We start from the raw sequence: 19,181 nt of genomic DNA, 5'->3' as shown, positions 1-19,181 counted from the left end.
GCTCCAAATCATAAATTTGGACCGAATATCTTCTTTCAGTTTGGTCCATTTTCACATAGAAGAGTCCTCAGTGAGCTAAAGAAGTGTTCCGACACACAAATCCCAATGACATTACATTGACTTAAGAAGCAATATTTCCATCTAACACGGGTCATCTGATGATCAACACTGTTAACATAGCACTGACATTACCCTGTACAGAAACTAGATCAATTAATCTTCACCTTTGCATAAATCAGAACTTGTCTTCCCAAAGCAATCCTCCACGGTTGCACGACGTTACACAAAAACTTTTGGAACAAAAAAGTGCAGTAATGCACCCCAAATGATGAGAAAGTAATAATTCAGTTCCTCAGGAATGCTACAGTTGCTACACGCGAGCCTACTGATCCTCCAAATGTGAATGTAGGATATGTGCGAATGTGATCAAGATAGCGGAAAGGAGGAGGATCTACTGAAGCTTCTTGGCCTTCAACTGCTCCTGGTTCTTGACAAGCAACCCTTCTTTGATTGAGTGTATCCACTTCTTCTACCAATTCATCTTTTGTACTGTTACATGATGTAATTACCTACAATAGGTCACCAGTCAGGTGAAAGAAGATGTAACGGCTAATTATTTATCATGAACTCTCTCCACAAATAAATACATAACCACGTGCGCCTTTTTATCAGAAAAGATCAAGTGGGAAACAGTCGATTAACAGCAAGAAATGTCAATAGAACAGAAGTATATGATGTAAACTTGTCAGAGAATGTTTCTAATAGGAATATAATTCTCAGGTCCAACATAGTGGGTCTCTACAATGTCTCTGCATCTGTTCTTTTTGATACTAGTGGGGGCATATGGTGGTATTTAATCAGAGCATGTATCAAATTAATAGCAGCAATTGGAGAAGGATTGGCACTGAAAAATTATAAACAGGACAGAAGCTGGATGGACTCACCAATAATCCACCAGGAGCGGTAAGCCTTGAAACAGAGTCCCAGTAGATAATCCTGATATGACCACACAATAAGATGTGACATAGAATCGTAGCATTATAGGTAAAATAATCAAGGAACACCTAACTGTATGAAAGGAACCACAGGAGAAATATAATAGTGCTCATCTTTTAGGGAGTTTAACCCTTTTAGAGAGTGACATCTTTAATTATTCATTTGTTTATTTTAGGTCTTGGACGAAGCACAAGAAAATATTTTGTTGATGAGCAACATTAATACATGAATGGATGGATGGCAGTATTACTTGAACTTGAAATCTCTGCCTACTAGATACCATACTTAACATACAGGATTTGCTACCTTTTGATAGGACCGTCAGGATGCAATCCAATGGCATCTAACGTCCCCTTATCCACAACTAGCAGAAACTTTTTATCCAATTTTGTCTCAAGAATGTCATCAACCTGTTAGCCAATAGAAATAGAAATTTATTTAACCGCAAGATTAAAAGAAGCCATCTCCAGCAATGAGCACAGATAAATAAGCACACATGACAAGGACATGAAACTAATAAAACCATTGATCACAATTGTAAGACAGGTTCTACCCAATGCAAAAATTCGGTGTTAATTTAGCACCTTGTTCCTACCCTTGATCATTGAATATATAATAAGTGCTATATCTTCCAATACAGAAACATAATAAAGGTTCATTCCATGCGGACATAGTCCCGAAAATCTCAGGATTATGGGGAAAGACTCACAAGTAAAAGTAACTTAAACTTGCTGCTATCCATATATGCAGCCACCAGACAGTAACCAACAACGACGAATAACAGACACTGCTTAACATTTAAAACACAGTAGAAAGACAGTTATTTGCCACAAGATTTTGAATGCAATCTAGAGAAGCACTGTGTTTCCTTTTCTTTTTTACACTGGACTCAGATACTGCTGTGGATACATTACACATTTGCTAAATTGAAAGACAAAGGCAAATTTTACCAAGAACTTGACATTGGTAAAACCATCACGATCAGCAAGGCTTCTTGCAAGATCAACTGCTCCTTCACTATAGTCGGTTCCAGTGAGATCAGAGAACCTAACGCCATAGTTAATGAGTATTAGTAAGTAATAATCTTCAGCCACCCCACCCCTCCCTCCCCCAGAAGGCATATACATCAAGAATGTTTGACACTAATAATTAAATTAAATTTCTTAACAGACAAATACTCCCAAGAAACAACCGGTAGGTTTTAAATATAACAAGACCTGAGCACTTGTATAAGCTAAAATATGTAGATGTGATAAGAAAGCCGTAAAATCTCCTAATCTATATTAGCCGCAAGAGGTACTGAGATGTTTCCACCCCAGCACAAGACGCAGGAATGCACATGTTAATTGAACTGCATGATGCAATGTAGGTATAATACCATTGAAACAACATATGCTTGTTCTATCTCTAAGAATTAAAATATATCTGTATTACCTATCTAGGTTTTTGTGCCTGCAGTTAAAGACCAAAGAACCTCTAAACAACGACGTATTGGGATTGGAAAGAAGTAATGGCAGAGTGTAAAGCCAATATGGGAAAAGAATCATTTGATTTGAAGGAAAAAATTCATAATTCATCGTATTGCGGATTTGTTCTTCTGTTAATCATTGCCAGACAGTCTCAGTTTTTCTTGATACTCTCTCCGCCATCCACTTCTTAATTTATGGGGGCTCACTCCATCTTGGATGTCCTAAATTTGTAAATAGTAGACTAAAATATCATGTAATACAGCTTTACTGAGATCTAGAGTTTCATGAATTCAAATTCATTTAACTAATCAAATTTACACTTTATATGATTTTCACTATCAAACTAACTTTTCAACTATTTCTTTCACTAACACTTAATCATATAAATCAATTACAAACATTTTTCTTTTAAAAAAATAATATCTTACCAACTGTTAATCTCCTTAGTCAAATGGCGTCACAAGAAAGAGGAAGAAAAGAGTATATTTCTTTATACCTTCCATTGAATCTCGAATAGATAAGTTTATGGTGAAAAAGTTGATCATCTAGCAGGTCATGTGATAAATGGAAAAATCGTAAACAAACCTTCACAGCAGCTAGCTGCTTAATACTCTGTAGCTTCCATTGAATCTCTAATAGTAATATATGTTTAAGGTGAAAAAGTTGATCATCTTGCAGGGCATGTGATAAATGGTTAAAATATTATAAACAATCCTTCACAACAGCTAACTTCTTAATACTCTAGCATAAAAAGCATTATAGAGAATATGTATCAAAAGCATCCCGCACAAGAAAGCTCGCAAATAGCTGCTATAGATGTATTGCTAGCATAAAATTCAAATTTACCCTTGTTTAGCAAGCTCTTGGAGAAGCAGACCATTGCCAGTCCCAATATCAAGCACACTCCAACCTGACATGTCCTTCTCACGCTGCCCGACAGGCTCAGAATTGGCATCAGCTACGTGGTTTGGAAAATGACTCTTGCAAATTTCCATGCACAAACCTTTGGTCCAGGAGACAACATTTTCCATGACATCACCCCCAAACCTATACATATACAGCAAAAATAGATGCATCAACAAATCTACTTTGACCAACATAATGATCCAGTGGTGCAAGCACCACCTCTCACTTCTTTTCCTGATGACATTGAGAATTTTTGCATGGAGTTTTATCCTCGAACTATAGTCAAAACCTTAATTGAGTTTTGGTTTACCAAATTCATACGTAGTGTTGGGCTTTAAAATACATGCAAACTAACAGATCAGAAAGAAACGAGGAAAACTACTTTTTACTGGACTACAAGAGAACTCAAATCCAAACTGATGTCCCCCAAGAAGGGACATCTAGATAAACTTGAAATATGGTTTCATCAGCTAATCCTATATATCAGTACTGTAGAGCTTACTAGATCTGCATTTTCAGTGAACTGACCATCAGACCTTTATGCAATATCTTTGAGCAAGAAAACATGAGTTGTTTTTCTTATTCTTAAATATAGTACTCACTGAGTTTCAGAAAAAGATGCCGGGATTCAGTTAGAGACTTGTATGCTATTGAACGAATAAGTGTGATTTACAGAATCTCACATTTAGAGAACTCCTAACTTGCCTTAAAAGGCATAATTGTTTTATGTAACATAGTATATGAATGATTTGGATCGAGATGGCATAGAATAGCTCCCAAGGATTCATATAGGGGACCCAACTTTATTTGAGATGGAGGGATAGTTGATTGATTTATGCCAGTGTCACAAACTCACAATTAAAGGAAAGAGGATAACATAATACTTAAGTGGATCAATAAAAAGGGAAAAGATTGCAAGCTGACGTCTAGCTAATCCATACCAAACTTCACCAGTGTGGCCATGCTCACGAAAGTTTGCCAATTCATCCGCGTAAGCAGCATCCCAATAGCTTTGGAAACCAAGCATTGATGAAACTCCTTCACCTTCCTGCTCATCCTTGTCAGAACTGCTTGTATACAAAAAATAAGAAATAGAAAAGTTTGTAAATATTTGCACAAACAAAAAAACAGAATATTATATGAGTGGGTTTCTAATGGATAAATCTCTTTTTACAACTGCATACAGAGCCCAACAAACATATGAAACATGCAGTTTGGGTACCACTTTATTCACTTAAGCTTTACAAAGTGCACTCAACAGATATATTGACCCCTAATTTCCACAACTACTTAGCTCTGCCATAGTGTTCTCTGGCTCAATAATGGATAAGAGAAAAGTAATCACGATTTGACAAAGCTACACCTTCATGCAGGTTAATTTTCTCTATCCTAATTTATACAGCACTTCTTTCATTTTAGAAGTACCAAATTATTTGACATCATTCAAAATATAATACTATTATTCTACATAATCTTCACACAACTTTCAATTATTCAAGTTCGTTTAACTATACAACTTCTTAACTTTAAATGATTTATTTTACTATACTAATTTTAACTAGCAGTATCTTAATGTTTTCCGGTTCAATTAATATAATCCATAATTTAATTTAACATCTTAAACCTCATGTTCATTAAAGCATAGTGACGAGTCAGAGTTATATGAATAAGATTAAAGTTAACGCTCTCCATATAAGAACCTGTAATCGGCTCGATAATTAAGAGCTTCAGTAGCATCAGCGTGGCGCTGCTCATCATCGAGAGTACTTCCGTATTCGCTCTTTATGGACCACGAATCGGCCGCCACCGAGCGGTCGTCGTCGGAAATCAGGTCGGCTGCTGCCGTTGGTCGGACCTGCGTGACGTCGGAATCCTCCGGCAACAGTTTCATTCCGGCCATGTGTGATGTAATCGAGATGAAAAACCCTAAAGAGAAGAACAAATTAAGAATGGCAAAGTGGGAGAGAGGAGTGTGATGTACGTTTGAGGAGTTGACAAATATGGAAATGACATCCGATGCAAGCGTGCCACCACGTCGGACACAGGGATATTTTTGTCTACTTATAAACACTTTTAAAATTTGTAAACTAAAATAAATTTTATGTATGTTATAAATTATTTTAGGATAAAAGTGAAATTGAAAAGTTAAAGTTATTTTCAATTAAGAAATGTGACATCTTTTTTAGATAAATGAAAAAAAACATGTAGCGTCAGATAAAGAGATTATTTAGCACGAAAATATTCTATTGTCCATTAGTATTTTTTAAAATATTGAATCTGAATATTTATTTATTTTAACTTTTAAGTGTATATATATTGAAGAATGAAGAGTTAGTTTAAAGGTATATCTCAAATAGAATAGCAGGATTTACTCATTAAATTTTTAATCTTTACAGTTTTTTTTATATATGAACTTTAGATTCGTAATACAACGGTCCAGAATATGATGTTTTGATCATTTAATTATTCAAAAATGAATAAATATATTATGAATTTTGCTTGATGTTTTATTTAGCTTTCTCTAAATGTTGATTATATTACACTCGATGCAAATGTTCAACTTCAAAGAGAACTTAATCAAAAAGCCTAAAAAGTCTCTACGTTGATAATTGCTTAAAAAGTGACAGAATGTACCCTTGCTTTAATTCGGAGATTAGCCAGATCGCTTCTTAATTATAGTATTAGGGGTTGTTTGGTAGAGTGTATTAAAATAATGCTAAATAGAGTGTATTAAGAATCTCAAACCACAAACGTTATCTGTCCTACCAGTGAGCTTGCATTGGTTATGCTTACATTAATTATACATATAACATTTCTTATGCATTGTTTGGTTTAGTGTATTAAAAAATAACATGCATTGCATAAAAATATTTATTTACAAAAATATCTTAAATAATTATGATGGAAAAGATGTAAAAGGGGTTTTGAGGTGTAATTGGGTCTTTAATTATAAAAATGCAAGCATTAAATCATATTGCATTACTAATACCTAGAAATCCATGGTATTAGTAATGCAAACCTTAATACACAATAAAGAGTTATACATGCCATAAAAAAGTATATCAAACAAGATACTATTAATACACCTAGTTAACGTATATATTATTTTGGCGGAACCCATCAGTGGCCTCCTAAACTTGGCACCAACTTTCACTTAGACACCTCAACTAAACTTTGTTCATTTTAGACACCTCAAGTAAGGTTCTCATGTGTCATTTTGACACTTTTTTTACAATCACCCAAATATCTAAAGTGCGTGTAATACACTTGCCGATGATGTGTCAAAGTGACTAATTAAATGAAGACACGTGGCATATATATAAAAAATAATTTTAAAATAATAACTTTTGAGTAGAAAAAAAAGTGAGTCATTAACTTGATGACATGTGACATTTTTTACCCAAATAATAATTAAAAAAATGGGTCCACGATCCTTAACGGCACCCTTGCACGTGACTTCTCCTTTTTTGGCTTGAGAATTGGAAATCTCATTTCTTCAAGTTTCTATGTTTTGCCCTTTGCAATGCTTGTAACTTTACGGCATTTGCAAGATAATAGCAGCTGAAACCCAGATCAAAGAATGAAGCTTTCTTGGCGAATCGCAGTTTTCTACACCTTTCTTTGCTTTTTTGCATCTGGATCATATTCTATTGAGAATTTTAATCAAGCGTAGGACTTTCCCACAAATTTTGTACATAGCCTTTTAAAAAATCAGTTACTAATTAACAATAGAAGAAAAACAAGAACTAGATCAAGGCAATGACAATGAGATTACAAAATCAAGGTCCAAAGTTACGGAGGAAAATATCTAGAAAATGGAGAAGAAGAATAACAAGAAAAAAATATATATATATATATTTTTTTAAAAAATGGTATTCACGTGCTCAAAATGGGTGCAGCACACACAATGTGCCAAGTCAGCACAAAGTGTCAAAATGACACATCGAAACCTTACTTGAGGTGTCTAAAATGAACAAAACTTAATTGAGGTGTCTAAGTGAAAGTTGGTGTCAACTTTAGAGGGCCACTGATGGATTCCGCCTATTATTTTTTGCTAACACACTCTGCCGAACGACCCTCGGTGATTAGGATGTCATTATCTTCTGAAGGAATGAGCTGTAGAATGCACCAACCAAGTCATTTCTTGATTTTTCCCTTCATTCAACACATCAACCTTTTCAGAATATCAGTTTCGTAGGAAAGAAGATACCATGAAGTCGTGTTTTTTTTTTAAAGAGCATTTTATTTATTTTGCCATGGATTGCTAAGCGGACTATCTTGTCAGGTCTAGTGGCAAGAATAACGTTTAAAAGATATTTATGGTCCAAAACATAGACGGCAAGGGTAGTTTTGATTTCCAAAAATAAATGAAGGATAAATGTGAGATGTTTTAAATAGTTCAAAAATAATTTTGATCCTTTTGCGTATTTTAAAATATAAATAATGATAAAATAGTCAAACACTCCTCATAATTATTGTTTTTTAAGAGCGGTAAATTAAAAAAATACCACAAGTATTTCGAGAGAGAGATGGAGTATATCATTTCTCAAGGGATCCAAACACAATACTGTTTTCTTCATGCTCTAAAATTTTCCACAGAGTTAGTTACAAGTTATGAAATTTACAACTACCATAGACTTTCTTTATGCTCCAATACAAAAGTTCAGCTCTCGATCCTTCAATCTTAGCCTCACTCAAAAAACATCAATTGAATAAAAATAACAAAATTTGTGAATTAAATGATACAATTTTCCTTTCATCTGAGACTATATATAATGAAGGTAAATCATAAACGAATTGTATTATATTCTAATCTTTAACAAAAGAATAGTTTCTCCTTACTAAAATTCAAAGAGAAGTTGAATTAATAAGATTTGTTCAAAATCTTCATCTTGAAGAAACTGGTTCTTCAGCAATAGTTTCCAATAATGGTTTCTTTGACCTACACATAGACAACCTATGCTTAAATTCTTCACTTGAAAACTCTTCAATATCATCCAAATTCAACTTGGGCAAAGCTGTTTTTTCATAATAATTCCCCTGAATCTGTTCAGTTTCCACACTAGACGACTCTGCACATTCAGGCAAGATTCTGAAATTTCCAATTGACACCCTTTTAGAAACAGAGTTAGCAGTAAGTAACAACGCACCCATATCACCTGCTGAGACAAAAGAATTCAATCTTTTCATTGGAAACATAACATAAACATTTCCCATTTCAAGATCTTCATCAGCATTCAATGCAGAAAATCTCCTTCCTATATGAAGTGACCTGGTGTTTACAAGAAAGAAATTGGGAGTTTCCATCATAAGCTCTGCTGCTTTGATTGGTTGATAAAAATGACTGATATCACCAGTTGGTAATATGACTTTTACCCCTCTTGATTGTTTGTTGCCTCCTGGTCCTGATAAAGTGCAAGAAATATAGTTGCCCATAATAACAAAACAAGATTGATTTTTTATGGATTTGGTTGTAGATGAGTTTCTTGAATTTGATTGTTCGTTGATGATGAGAAATTGGGTTTGCCATATATATAAATATAAATGAGAGGAATGTTGGTAGAAGGAAATAAGGAAAAAGTTAAAAATAAAATATAGAATGAGTAGGAGACAGTTGTTGTACAAAATAAAAGGACATATGACAGTTGACATCCGCGTCTGGTGATATATATAGATAATATACATGTGTATCCGAAGTCGAAAGGAAAGTGCGTTTATCTATTTGGTATATATGATTGAAGGAGGGGAGGCCACTCATCTTTGGTCTTCCTTCACCTATTATTTTTACCAAATTTTCCATGTATGATTTATTTTAGATTATAAATTTCAAAAGTTTTTTTTGGAATTTAAACTCATGTCAAATCAAACGATACCATATAAATTGGGATGAGGGAGTAACATACCTAGTGTTGTTTCATAAATGAGATCTGAAAAGGGTAATATGTATGTAGCTGTACCCAATGGATGTGATATAGTAGTAAATAAAGTGGATTGAGAATCATAAGATTTCAGTTTCAGTTTTAATAAAGACTAAAATTTAAAATATTTTTTTCTCGTTTGTCCAAGCCTTGATATATAAAGTTACTCAATATATATGTTTGTAGAAAATAATAATTATTATGTAAAAATATTTAAAAAACGCACAAAATAATTCGAACATCAGAACACACACAAAAAAGTTAGTTTGCGTATAAGCCCTCAAAAACGTGTAAAAAAAAAATCATTATCATTCCCATTAACATATTGTATCTCGCAATAAATGTATGTAAGACTTTGACTAGGATGAATATAGGCACAACTTATTCTCATAAGCGGAAGAGGGTAGAAGGAGTTCATCATAACATCCTTTCGCCAAAAAATTGCACCGTCTATCAAACTATGATTTATATATGTTATATTCTGAATCATCTTAACTTTTTTGTACGTTTAATTAATTCTTTTATTCCTCTAATGGAAATTTTGTCTCCCACCATATATATATATATATATCATCATCATCATCACGCTGCAGGTGAAATTTTATGTGGGGAAAAACTTACCTTTAAGTAAACCTAAAGTAGAGTTTAGTTACAATTATAAGTAGTAGTATTATGTTTGTTTATTCATTTAATATACATTGAACATCCAATTCCCAAGAAAGAGCAATTCCGAGAATCGTGACGGAATGGTAGCATAGTATAATTAATCTTCTAATTACCTGATTAAAAAATATTAGTACTAATTGTTTTTGGAAATTATTACTATATAGTTTGTCGATAAGTAGTTAATCATTGTTCCTGTACTAAATCATTGATTTTTCCATCTTACTATTAAATGGCGTTGTTGAGATGAGAAGCCATCTCATATTCACACACACATATATATACATACTGATCGGACCTGCGCATAGCGAAAACTTTAGTGCATCGGACTGTCCTTTATTTATATATATATCCTTAACTCACCGTCCTCTTTTGCCGTACAGTCATGAAATCTGCTAATGTCCTGGTATTTTCCCCCCAAAATATCACTTTTATAGTAAGATTCCAGAAATGTACAATAAATACAGCTATGGCTGGAAGTAAACCTTAAAAATTGTAAAAACAAACAAAAAAAACGTTTCTTTATTTCTCTTTCCTTGTATGAAGTACTAATCTATAAGATCATCCAAGTCAAACAAAAAATTTTCTTTCCCACTCCAATAATTTTTAGTAGTTCTAATTTTAATATGTGCAGGTCAAAGCTAATTAATACCAAAAGATAAAACAAAGTCAAATAGATGAAAGTCAACTTGGGAATTATATTAAACTCATTTGCAATTCATCATTCATGAACCAGAATGAGATCAAGTGTTGTTCACCGACTTTTTCCAAAATTATAGTATATCAAAGCATATCCATCACTAGGAAATTTATTTACTTGGGGCTTTTGCTTTTATTACACGGCGGGCAACCTGTTTTTCTTGATAATAAAGAGACTTCTTCTAGGATTTCTATGACTGTAGCAAAGGATGGCCTTGTAGAAGGAACTGTACTGGTGCAGTCCTCTATTAACCTGAACAGAATAACAATATGTTGTCAACATAGGCAGAGCCACAACTCAAGCTTATGGGTTTGGGATTTTAGTCCTTTTGAGGAGTTATTGAAATCCAAATTAATAATTTGTACATATTAAATGAATTTCTTAAGACGGATACTGGCTTCTGCAGAACCCACTTCCTACATTCTATTTCCAGCTCCGCCCCTGGCGGTCATCAATGTGATTATAAATCCTTGACCTATATTTTCAAAATCACCTTCTGACAACAAAAGCATCAAATGCGTAGCAGCAGCATAGACATGTGACTTTGACACTAGAATCCTTTTAAGGATTCGGCCTGATGACTTCTACCAATACTTCTGCCCTATCAGTTTTTCCCTTCTACCAATCTTATAATGAAAACATTCTATAATTTCTAGCTAAAACTACAAGCTTTTATGCACGTTCGAGTTAATAAGTAGCCTATATTCTGGCAGTACGATCATATCAACATATAGTGATTTGCTCTAACCAGATAGTCTAGTATCACTAAACCTCTTATCAACATGGATCCTAATGTCTTTCCTTTTTCAGTAAGATGAGAATTATTCATCAAGGCACAAAAATGAGCTAATCGACATTTTCTTCATTTTGTATGAATTACTTAGAAGCTGTAAACTAGCTAACATGCATTTCTGTACAAAAAGGAAAAAGAAATGAATGAGCTAATTATATAACATGGATACTTGGACCAAAAAAGAACACAATACTATAAAGAAAGAAGGAAAGATAGGGACCAAGACGGATTACAGTTTAATAAGCAGTGGAAAGAAAAGAAATGGAGAGCTTCTGGTGATGTGGCTAGAACTACTTGTAAACAAAGTTAGCTCAGTGCAAGACAATCCATTCAGGCATTAACAGAGCGATTAACGAAGAAATTAAAAGAAAGCTTCAAGATTGAGTGTATTGACTTACTGAAGAATTCTACTCGGGTAGCGACCAGTATACAGCTTTTTCTCCAAATCTACAGACTTGATATGCATGGGTTCAGAACTCCTGTCAGTTATTTGTCTTCCTTCCAGCATCTGCAGCATTTCCAATGTTAGCACTGAATCTTAATGGAAATACAAGTGATAACAGTCAAGTCAAGTAAGAACTAGAAAACAGAAAGATGACTTACTCAATATTCAACACAATTTTTTTTTACTGGCAATGAACCAAGGATAAAGTTCTACCAGTACAAGTGAGAGCAAACTAACATGTGGACTACATCATGTTGAGTTTACGCCAACTTTAGATCATGCTCATTTTGTCACTATTTTTCTATTGGTTTGAACTTTCGCTGTGGGAAAAAGAACTTCCATCTAACAAGAAGTAAATGTGGCACACAAATGAAGGAAAGCTAATGCCAGAGACAATTTGGAATAGAGAGGATCCAAACTCATCCTTTTGAGTACCCGACCAAAAAATGAAATTCAACTTAGGCTAATTCTAGGTATTGGGTGCATCCAGCTAATCCTTCTCCAGCATATATAATTAAAGTTGATGTTCAGTTACCCTTTTCATTACGCATAAAAGAGGTCACGATCATCCAGTTCCCATCTTTAAGTAGTGGAGAGACTTTTTAATTATAACAGCAAATGAGACTTAAAGGTCTGATCTCTCCAATGAATGTCACCAAGTTCATTATAAGATACTTTCAATTTTCTTGTAGTTTTTCAAGTTAGCGATCTATATGATGCTCATCAAACTAGTAATAGGCCGAGAAAGATTGGCTGAACTAAGTAGCAGCATTAAGTGCTAATAGTAAAAATGAGTGAAATTCCAAAGTTAAGCTAAAATAACAACCAATTGTTCTAATTTATCAATCTATCAACATTTTGTGAATTTTGTTATTAGTTTTAAAAAGATCCAACGAATTCAAGTTAGTCCAAAAGTTGGATCAGTTTATGCAATACATGTTGATAACTGATATGTTTTAAATCTCAATTGTTTATAATGATTGTTGTTCAAATATCATCAATATGTGATAACTAGATATAGTGCACTCTTTAGAGAAGAATTATGATTCTCTTCTAATACTAACACATACGCACCGACAATCAAGGGATAAACTAAGTGATCAACGCCCCATTGGCGAAACTTCCCCTCATTTATATCTAAAAATAGACAATCTTGTTTGAATTGCAGATGGCAGTCCAACATTCAATCACTTAAAGAAGCTTATTTATTAAGTTGACTAATCACACAATGGAATAGTAAGCCCAAGAACTTTGAGGAGCAGCTGGCCTATAGTCAATGCAGCTACCTCATCAATCTACTAATATATGCTCTTGACAAAAAAAAAGTAAGAAAAGAGAAGAGGATTATTTTCATATACTGATACATATAGGATAGGATAACTCCTTGAATCTACCTGGTAAAAGATGAGGCCAAATAAATAAATATCTTTGCTAATGTCACGACACAAATGGCTGACTAAGTTACATCCGTTGTTTAATTGACCTGAAAAAGAAAGAGATTGATTGTAAGCTGCAGAATGTGACTCAAAATAAATGAATAAACAAATAAGCAAGAACCAAAAGGACTTCGTACAACAGTCTTGATTTGCATATATTTGATTATCCAATATTTGAACCCAATATTCACCAATCTTCAAGTGCCCACCTTCATCTAGTAGCAAGTTCCTGGACCAAATTAACAAAAGACTTCAGTGAAGATGAAAGCTAATAGCTTGGGAGGACATATTCTATATAACTACTCTACATTATTAAGAAATTGCTTCATAAACTAAACAAATTAGTTTCCATTTCAGCATAAATCACTTTGCTGACTTGTCAGTTGTCACACAGATAGAAACAGCGTAGTCAAGTGGGTTAAAATGCTTTGATAGGCCAGCAACACCTTGACATGACTACACCAACATATTTTTAAAAAAATTTTGAAGAGATGCCAACTTGAGGCATTCATTCAAATGACCAACGTGTAAGCTAAAACCTTGACATCCAGTTGCATGTTGACTCAAGATTTTATTGATAATTGGAATTAGTTAAAATAAAGGCAAATTCATGCCCTAGATAATGGAATATTCTGGCATAGAACGTGGACATACCTAAATGCTCTGAGTTATGAAGTAATAAACCAGTTGAACATTCAAGAAGCTAAAAAACTTGAGTCAGCTTAGCAAGACACATATTGCAGAGATGTTAACGACCTGCTGCTTGACAATACTGTTCTCTAACCACTATCCATTAAAGTGATTAAACACCAAGATACAGATACTAGAATATCATAAGAATTCAGCATAAAGATTTAAAGTAGAAGTTAGCTATTTTCCCTGATTCTATGATTGGAAAGCGCACTCTGGTACAATTCCAAACTATAGAAGATAATTAATTAATTAATAAATAAATAAATAAATAAATAAATAAGAAATTGCAGAGAGATGTTAATAAGCATAAACTGAATAGACATACTTCAGATGCAGGTTATAGTGAACAATAGGCAAGGGCTTGTGCCGATGGAGGTAATTCATTCCCCTGTGTTCAATTTGAGCACTAATGTGATTTGTTCTTCACATAATAAAACAAAATCAACCTACACAGGAAATAAGTGAAATGTTGTACCTAGCTATGTCAAGTGCATAGCGCAATGCAGTTGGGGGGTCAAGACGCTTTCTCAAAATATCTTGCAAGTTTCCCTTAAATACAAGGAAAAACAGAATAAGAAGTATATCATGTTTAGGGACTATCATTAGCCACTTTAGCAAATCACTGAAAGATATTGGGTGAAATTTTTTGAAGATCAATGTTTAAATTTAATACAGAGTCATAAGTTCCATAACAATTAGCACTTAGTAATATTAGGTGATAGTGCTTTGGCAAGTATATCTATTACTAGTACAGCATAGTCAAGGCTACAGAATGCACTTATTTCTGCATCATGTCTAACAAAACGATTATTGAGGTGCTCACCTACAAAAAAATAATCTGAACTGTTTCTGTCATTATTATTGATGGAAGGAACAACATACTTTTGGCAAATACTCGGTGATCAAGATCATTTCGTCACCATGCACAATTGATCCAAGAAACTGTAAAATATTTGGATGTCGAAGTTCCCTCAGTAAAGTATTAACCTTAGCAGAAAACACCCTGCAGCAAGTATATTGAAAAAAGACAAATAATAACTAATCCAGAAAGTCTTTTTGAATCATTAAAGTAATAACATCTAAATTGAATGCCTTTTGATTACTGTTTTGACCACCCATGTTCCACGCCATTTGACCTTTTCAGACTCCCCAAATAAGCCCTGTAAAAATAACAAAAGAGTAAGTTCCTTGAAAATTAAATGTTAAGTAAAAGAAACATCCGTTGTTCTGATAGAATTCTCGTTTCGATATGTTTGAAACTTGTTTCCCAACAAGCTGTATACACATTCTTTTGAGGAAGTTTCCTAGAAGATACTCAGCACCGTGACATCCCAATCTTTGGATTTCCGTATTAATACCTGCTCAATAATTGATGAATGCTGCAAGTTCAGTTCGGATATGTCAATATTCACTTCAATTGAATCCTCTTCACGCCGAACAGTCTGCATGTCATAGAATTCAACTTGTCATGTCAACGGACATTTTCTTACTCAGATTGATTAGCAAAGACAACAAAGGAGTAAATGGAAACCACAGTTTCATGAGTAAATTCTGCTCATAAAAGCTTGGAGCTTTTATGAGTGAAAACTTATGGTTATTAATTGACTTAACAGGTGCTTGTGTCCTTGTATTTGGAAGTAATTTCAAGTATATTCCCAATATGGTGGTCCTCTATTCATCTACTCTCTGGAAAATAAGCAGTTAATCCTTCAACAGTGAAACTGACAGGGCTCAGAATAAGCATACATTCTTAAATTCTGCTACCTTAGCCCCTTCTCCATATCATCGCCCAAATTCACATTGCCAGAATGGAGTGATCTTCCAAGGTAATTCAGAAAGAATTGTATGGCTCTAGGAAGGGATGAAGGGTTGAAAAGTTTATGTGAAGTAATTTGATTGGTTGCTTTGTTCAACATGCAACAGGTGAAAGTTAGCTATATCCCGAAGCAATGACATAGGACCAAAAACAAGTACTATGCTTATTTTGTACGATAGAAAGTGCAATTTTGACATATACCTTTATAAAGGAAGACTCAAAAGTTCATATTTTTCCATAAATTGTCAACCAAGGTGACTAAACCTACAATGTCAAAGGTAGAAGTTTCCATTCGCAAAGTTCAACCGAACTTCACTTTGACAAGCAGTCTGTGTAAACAACATTTATAGCTAGAGCTACACTCTACCAAAGTAAGTCAACCATGTATGTCTCAAGTATGTTTTCAGGTGCAGAATTCATAAGATGATATGTTATGATATATAAGTATGGTAAAAAATTGATGCTCGCACTGAGTAAATGAAAATTAATAGGATCTGTTCCATATTAGAAATTCATAACATCAAATTTTAAAGGATGATCACTGTTAAGGATGAAAACTTACCAAAGGATGATCACTGTTGGAATCCTTGCCACCACAGACCTCAAGGATCCTGCATATGTCACGGTGCCCGTACAATTTTGCATCTGTTAAGGGCTTTGCATCCAATCGAAAGGAAAATAATGATGGTTAATTCCTCATCCTATCAAGCAATTGAAAAACATATGCTTTAAAAAGCAGAGAGTTTAAGTTCTATGCATTGTAGCGTAAAAACATATGTATACAATCAGGTCACTTCTACCGTAATTACAAGTTAATCTATATAATAAGCATCAATTGATCATTTGATAAAAATGGTAACTAAGCTACCATCATGATATTGCACTGTCAGTGTTTGATTTTTACTTAAATTTTATTGTATGGTATGGCTAAATCTATTGAATGTGGTTACTGTATCAAGAAAGACAAAGGGTAATATATGAAAGGGACTCACAGTCCGGCGCCACCTATCTTTGAGATTAACATCAGCCTTGTAAGCCAAAAGAAGCTCAACAATAGAGGCGTGTCCTTCACTGGCTGCAAGATGGAGAGCAGTTCTTTTATCATAGTCCTGCACATTGGGTGAAATTCCCTGCCTCAACATCTGGTTCAGACCAACTCTGTCGCCCCTTGATGCGAAACTCAAGAAAGTGCCTATCACCTGCATGTCAAAATGCCCAGGTGAAGAATCTTTATGCCGCATCAATATTGAAGTCTCCATATCTCAAGAATTGGAGTTTCAAAACTGCCTGATGAAAATTAACATAAAGAGGGACGTTTCTTGTCGTCATGGGTGGCGATTCAGTCGAAGAAATGGGTTTTGGGTTTTCACGAACTTCGCTTAGTTCTTGTATATTCTTTCCACGTTTCTTGTTTTTCCTTTTCTTTTAAATGTCATGGTATCAGTAGACGTATGAATTTTATGGAATTACTCGCTCTGTCCAATAATTCCTCCGTCCAGTATTACAACAACACACGCAGTGAAAGGGTGTTTTGGAAAGTATCGGTCACATAAAAGAAAGATCAACCGTATATATACAAATCATGCAAATTTTATGAGATAACAAAATCAAAAAGTAAAATAAAGTGGTAATCAAATGGCAATAAAAACACAACTACATCGGCCTATACCTAAGATCAACCCTAAACTGTCAAAGGGTAAGACACTATTTTACCCATGCTATTCTAATAAGGGACCTCCGTCCAATATTAATAGAAATAATTTTATCAAATTATTCTTATTAAATACAAGTCATTTAAATATTAAAAAATAAATAGTATTTAATAGCAAAAGCAAAATAGATACATTATGGTAATATATTTATTGATTTTATAAATTAGATAAATATTATTATTGGACATTCTAAAATAGTATAGTGGTCAAGTAAAAATGAACAGAAGGAGAGAGTAATACAATAACTACTAATTCATCAGCTAAGATATTCCCGAAAAGTCAAAAACTAAGTGATAAAGATTTTGTGAAATCTTTTAAGATGTTAATGGGTAAAAGAATTGGGGTTGTTGAATATATTGTCCTAAATAACTTAATCCCTTTTTTTTAAGATCCACATAAAAATCTATATTAAATTTGGATAAATCCTATCATATAGGAAATATCAAGTCTAAAACAAGATTAAATATTTAAGTTTGAGACACAAATTTATATTAAAGACCAATTTTATTGGATTAGTTCGTTAAGTTGATATTCAAATAATAAGTTCTTTCATTATTAGCCCAAGTTTCATGTACCACGTTCGAATGACATAGCACACCGATTATGTCAAATCAAGGAATGACAAGACTCCTAGTCATACCGAACATCAATCAAAGGCTGTCAAATGTCCTTTGATTGAGCAATTAATGATGTGGTTAGTAGAGTTTTACAACAAATATTTTGAAAAAAATACTAGAGAAAAAGGTCAAAAATTGATTTTAAAAAAAATAAATACCAACGATGAACTAAGAGAGGTGAATGCATCACCTACTAAATGTCCAGAATACGAAAATTGAAAATAAAATATATAAAAAAAACAGAAAACATATACATTTTGCTTTTTGGAAGGTGAAAATATACTTAATAGTAAAATTAAAATACCAAAAATGAATAGAAAACATATACTTTTTTTTGGGTGAAGAAAACGTATACTTAATAAGAAAAATAAAATGTGAATATGAATAACAGAAATACTTTCAGCTGTCCAAAATTATTTCCGTTGAAAATAATAATTGTAATTGTCGTTTTATTATTATTATTATTTTATTTTCATGAATTTGTGGCCTTCGAAGTAAGATTAATTGAAATAACAAATCATAAATTAAAGTGAAAGAAGAAAGGATGAAAAAGGTCTAAAAAGAAATATATTTTTATTGTTGTTTTGTTTGGTTGTATACCATTGTTTTTATTGGAGTAGTAGTATTTTGTTGTTTTGTTTGGTTGCATGTATACCATTAAATTAGGGATAATAGAAATTCATCATATTGATAGTACACATAAGATTGAAAGATCGACACCACACAAAAGAGAAGAGGCCTAGGCACTGGATTGCATCCCCACTGTATATTAGTAATTAGATGTGTTAGAAGTATATAGTAGATATAAATGTAGCATCATTCTTCAGCTTTGGAAATTAAAGGCTAAAATAGCAAAGTATGAATAACCAGCAAATTCACACCAATGGAGGTGTGATGGTCCTAAGAGCTATGCTAAGAATTCTAAATTCCAGGCGACTTAATTACACAATTCATTTTAATTTATTTGTTTGACATATTTATAATCACAAGATTATTAATTATATTTTGATATATTTT

General features: G+C 33.4%; 3 protein-coding genes across 3 annotated transcripts; all 3 read right to left on the bottom strand.

Annotated features, from left to right (window-relative positions):
• Positions 1 to 86: 86 nt before the first annotated feature.
• Positions 87 to 5,384, bottom strand: LOC129873213 (uncharacterized). Its single transcript, XM_055948258.1, has 7 exons — positions 5,072 to 5,384; positions 4,313 to 4,438; positions 3,312 to 3,512; positions 1,947 to 2,043; positions 1,303 to 1,406; positions 945 to 996; positions 87 to 569 (listed from the first exon to the last, which is right to left on the bottom strand). The coding sequence occupies exons 1-7, from the start codon at positions 5,269 to 5,271 to the stop codon at positions 345 to 347; spliced, it is 1,005 nt and encodes a 334-aa protein (XP_055804233.1). The 5' UTR covers positions 5,272 to 5,384; the 3' UTR covers positions 87 to 344.
• Positions 5,385 to 8,078: 2,694 nt separating this feature from the next.
• On the bottom strand, positions 8,079 to 8,950 carry LOC129873695 (uncharacterized). The gene has a single exon (XM_055948833.1). It carries the CDS (start codon positions 8,805 to 8,807, stop codon positions 8,259 to 8,261), a length of 549 nt encoding a protein of 182 aa, XP_055804808.1. The 5' UTR covers positions 8,808 to 8,950; the 3' UTR covers positions 8,079 to 8,258.
• A 1,680-nt stretch (positions 8,951 to 10,630) lies between these two features.
• LOC129875022 (integrin-linked protein kinase 1-like) lies at positions 10,631 to 17,386 on the bottom strand. The gene is made up of 11 exons (XM_055950454.1): positions 16,828 to 17,386; positions 16,398 to 16,490; positions 15,378 to 15,461; positions 15,112 to 15,179; positions 14,902 to 15,022; positions 14,495 to 14,568; positions 14,345 to 14,407; positions 13,464 to 13,555; positions 13,285 to 13,373; positions 11,844 to 11,953; positions 10,631 to 10,904 (listed from the first exon to the last, which is right to left on the bottom strand). Exons 1-11 carry the CDS (start codon positions 17,092 to 17,094, stop codon positions 10,766 to 10,768), a joined length of 1,200 nt encoding a protein of 399 aa, XP_055806429.1. The 5' UTR covers positions 17,095 to 17,386; the 3' UTR covers positions 10,631 to 10,765.
• Positions 17,387 to 19,181: the final 1,795 nt, after the last annotated feature.

The sequence above is a fragment of the Solanum dulcamara genome, chromosome 11 (assembly GCF_947179165.1).
Source record: "Solanum dulcamara chromosome 11, daSolDulc1.2, whole genome shotgun sequence".
Classification (NCBI taxonomy): Eukaryota; Viridiplantae; Streptophyta; class Magnoliopsida; order Solanales; family Solanaceae; genus Solanum; species Solanum dulcamara.
This window is presented reverse-complemented; position numbering and strand designations above follow the sequence as displayed.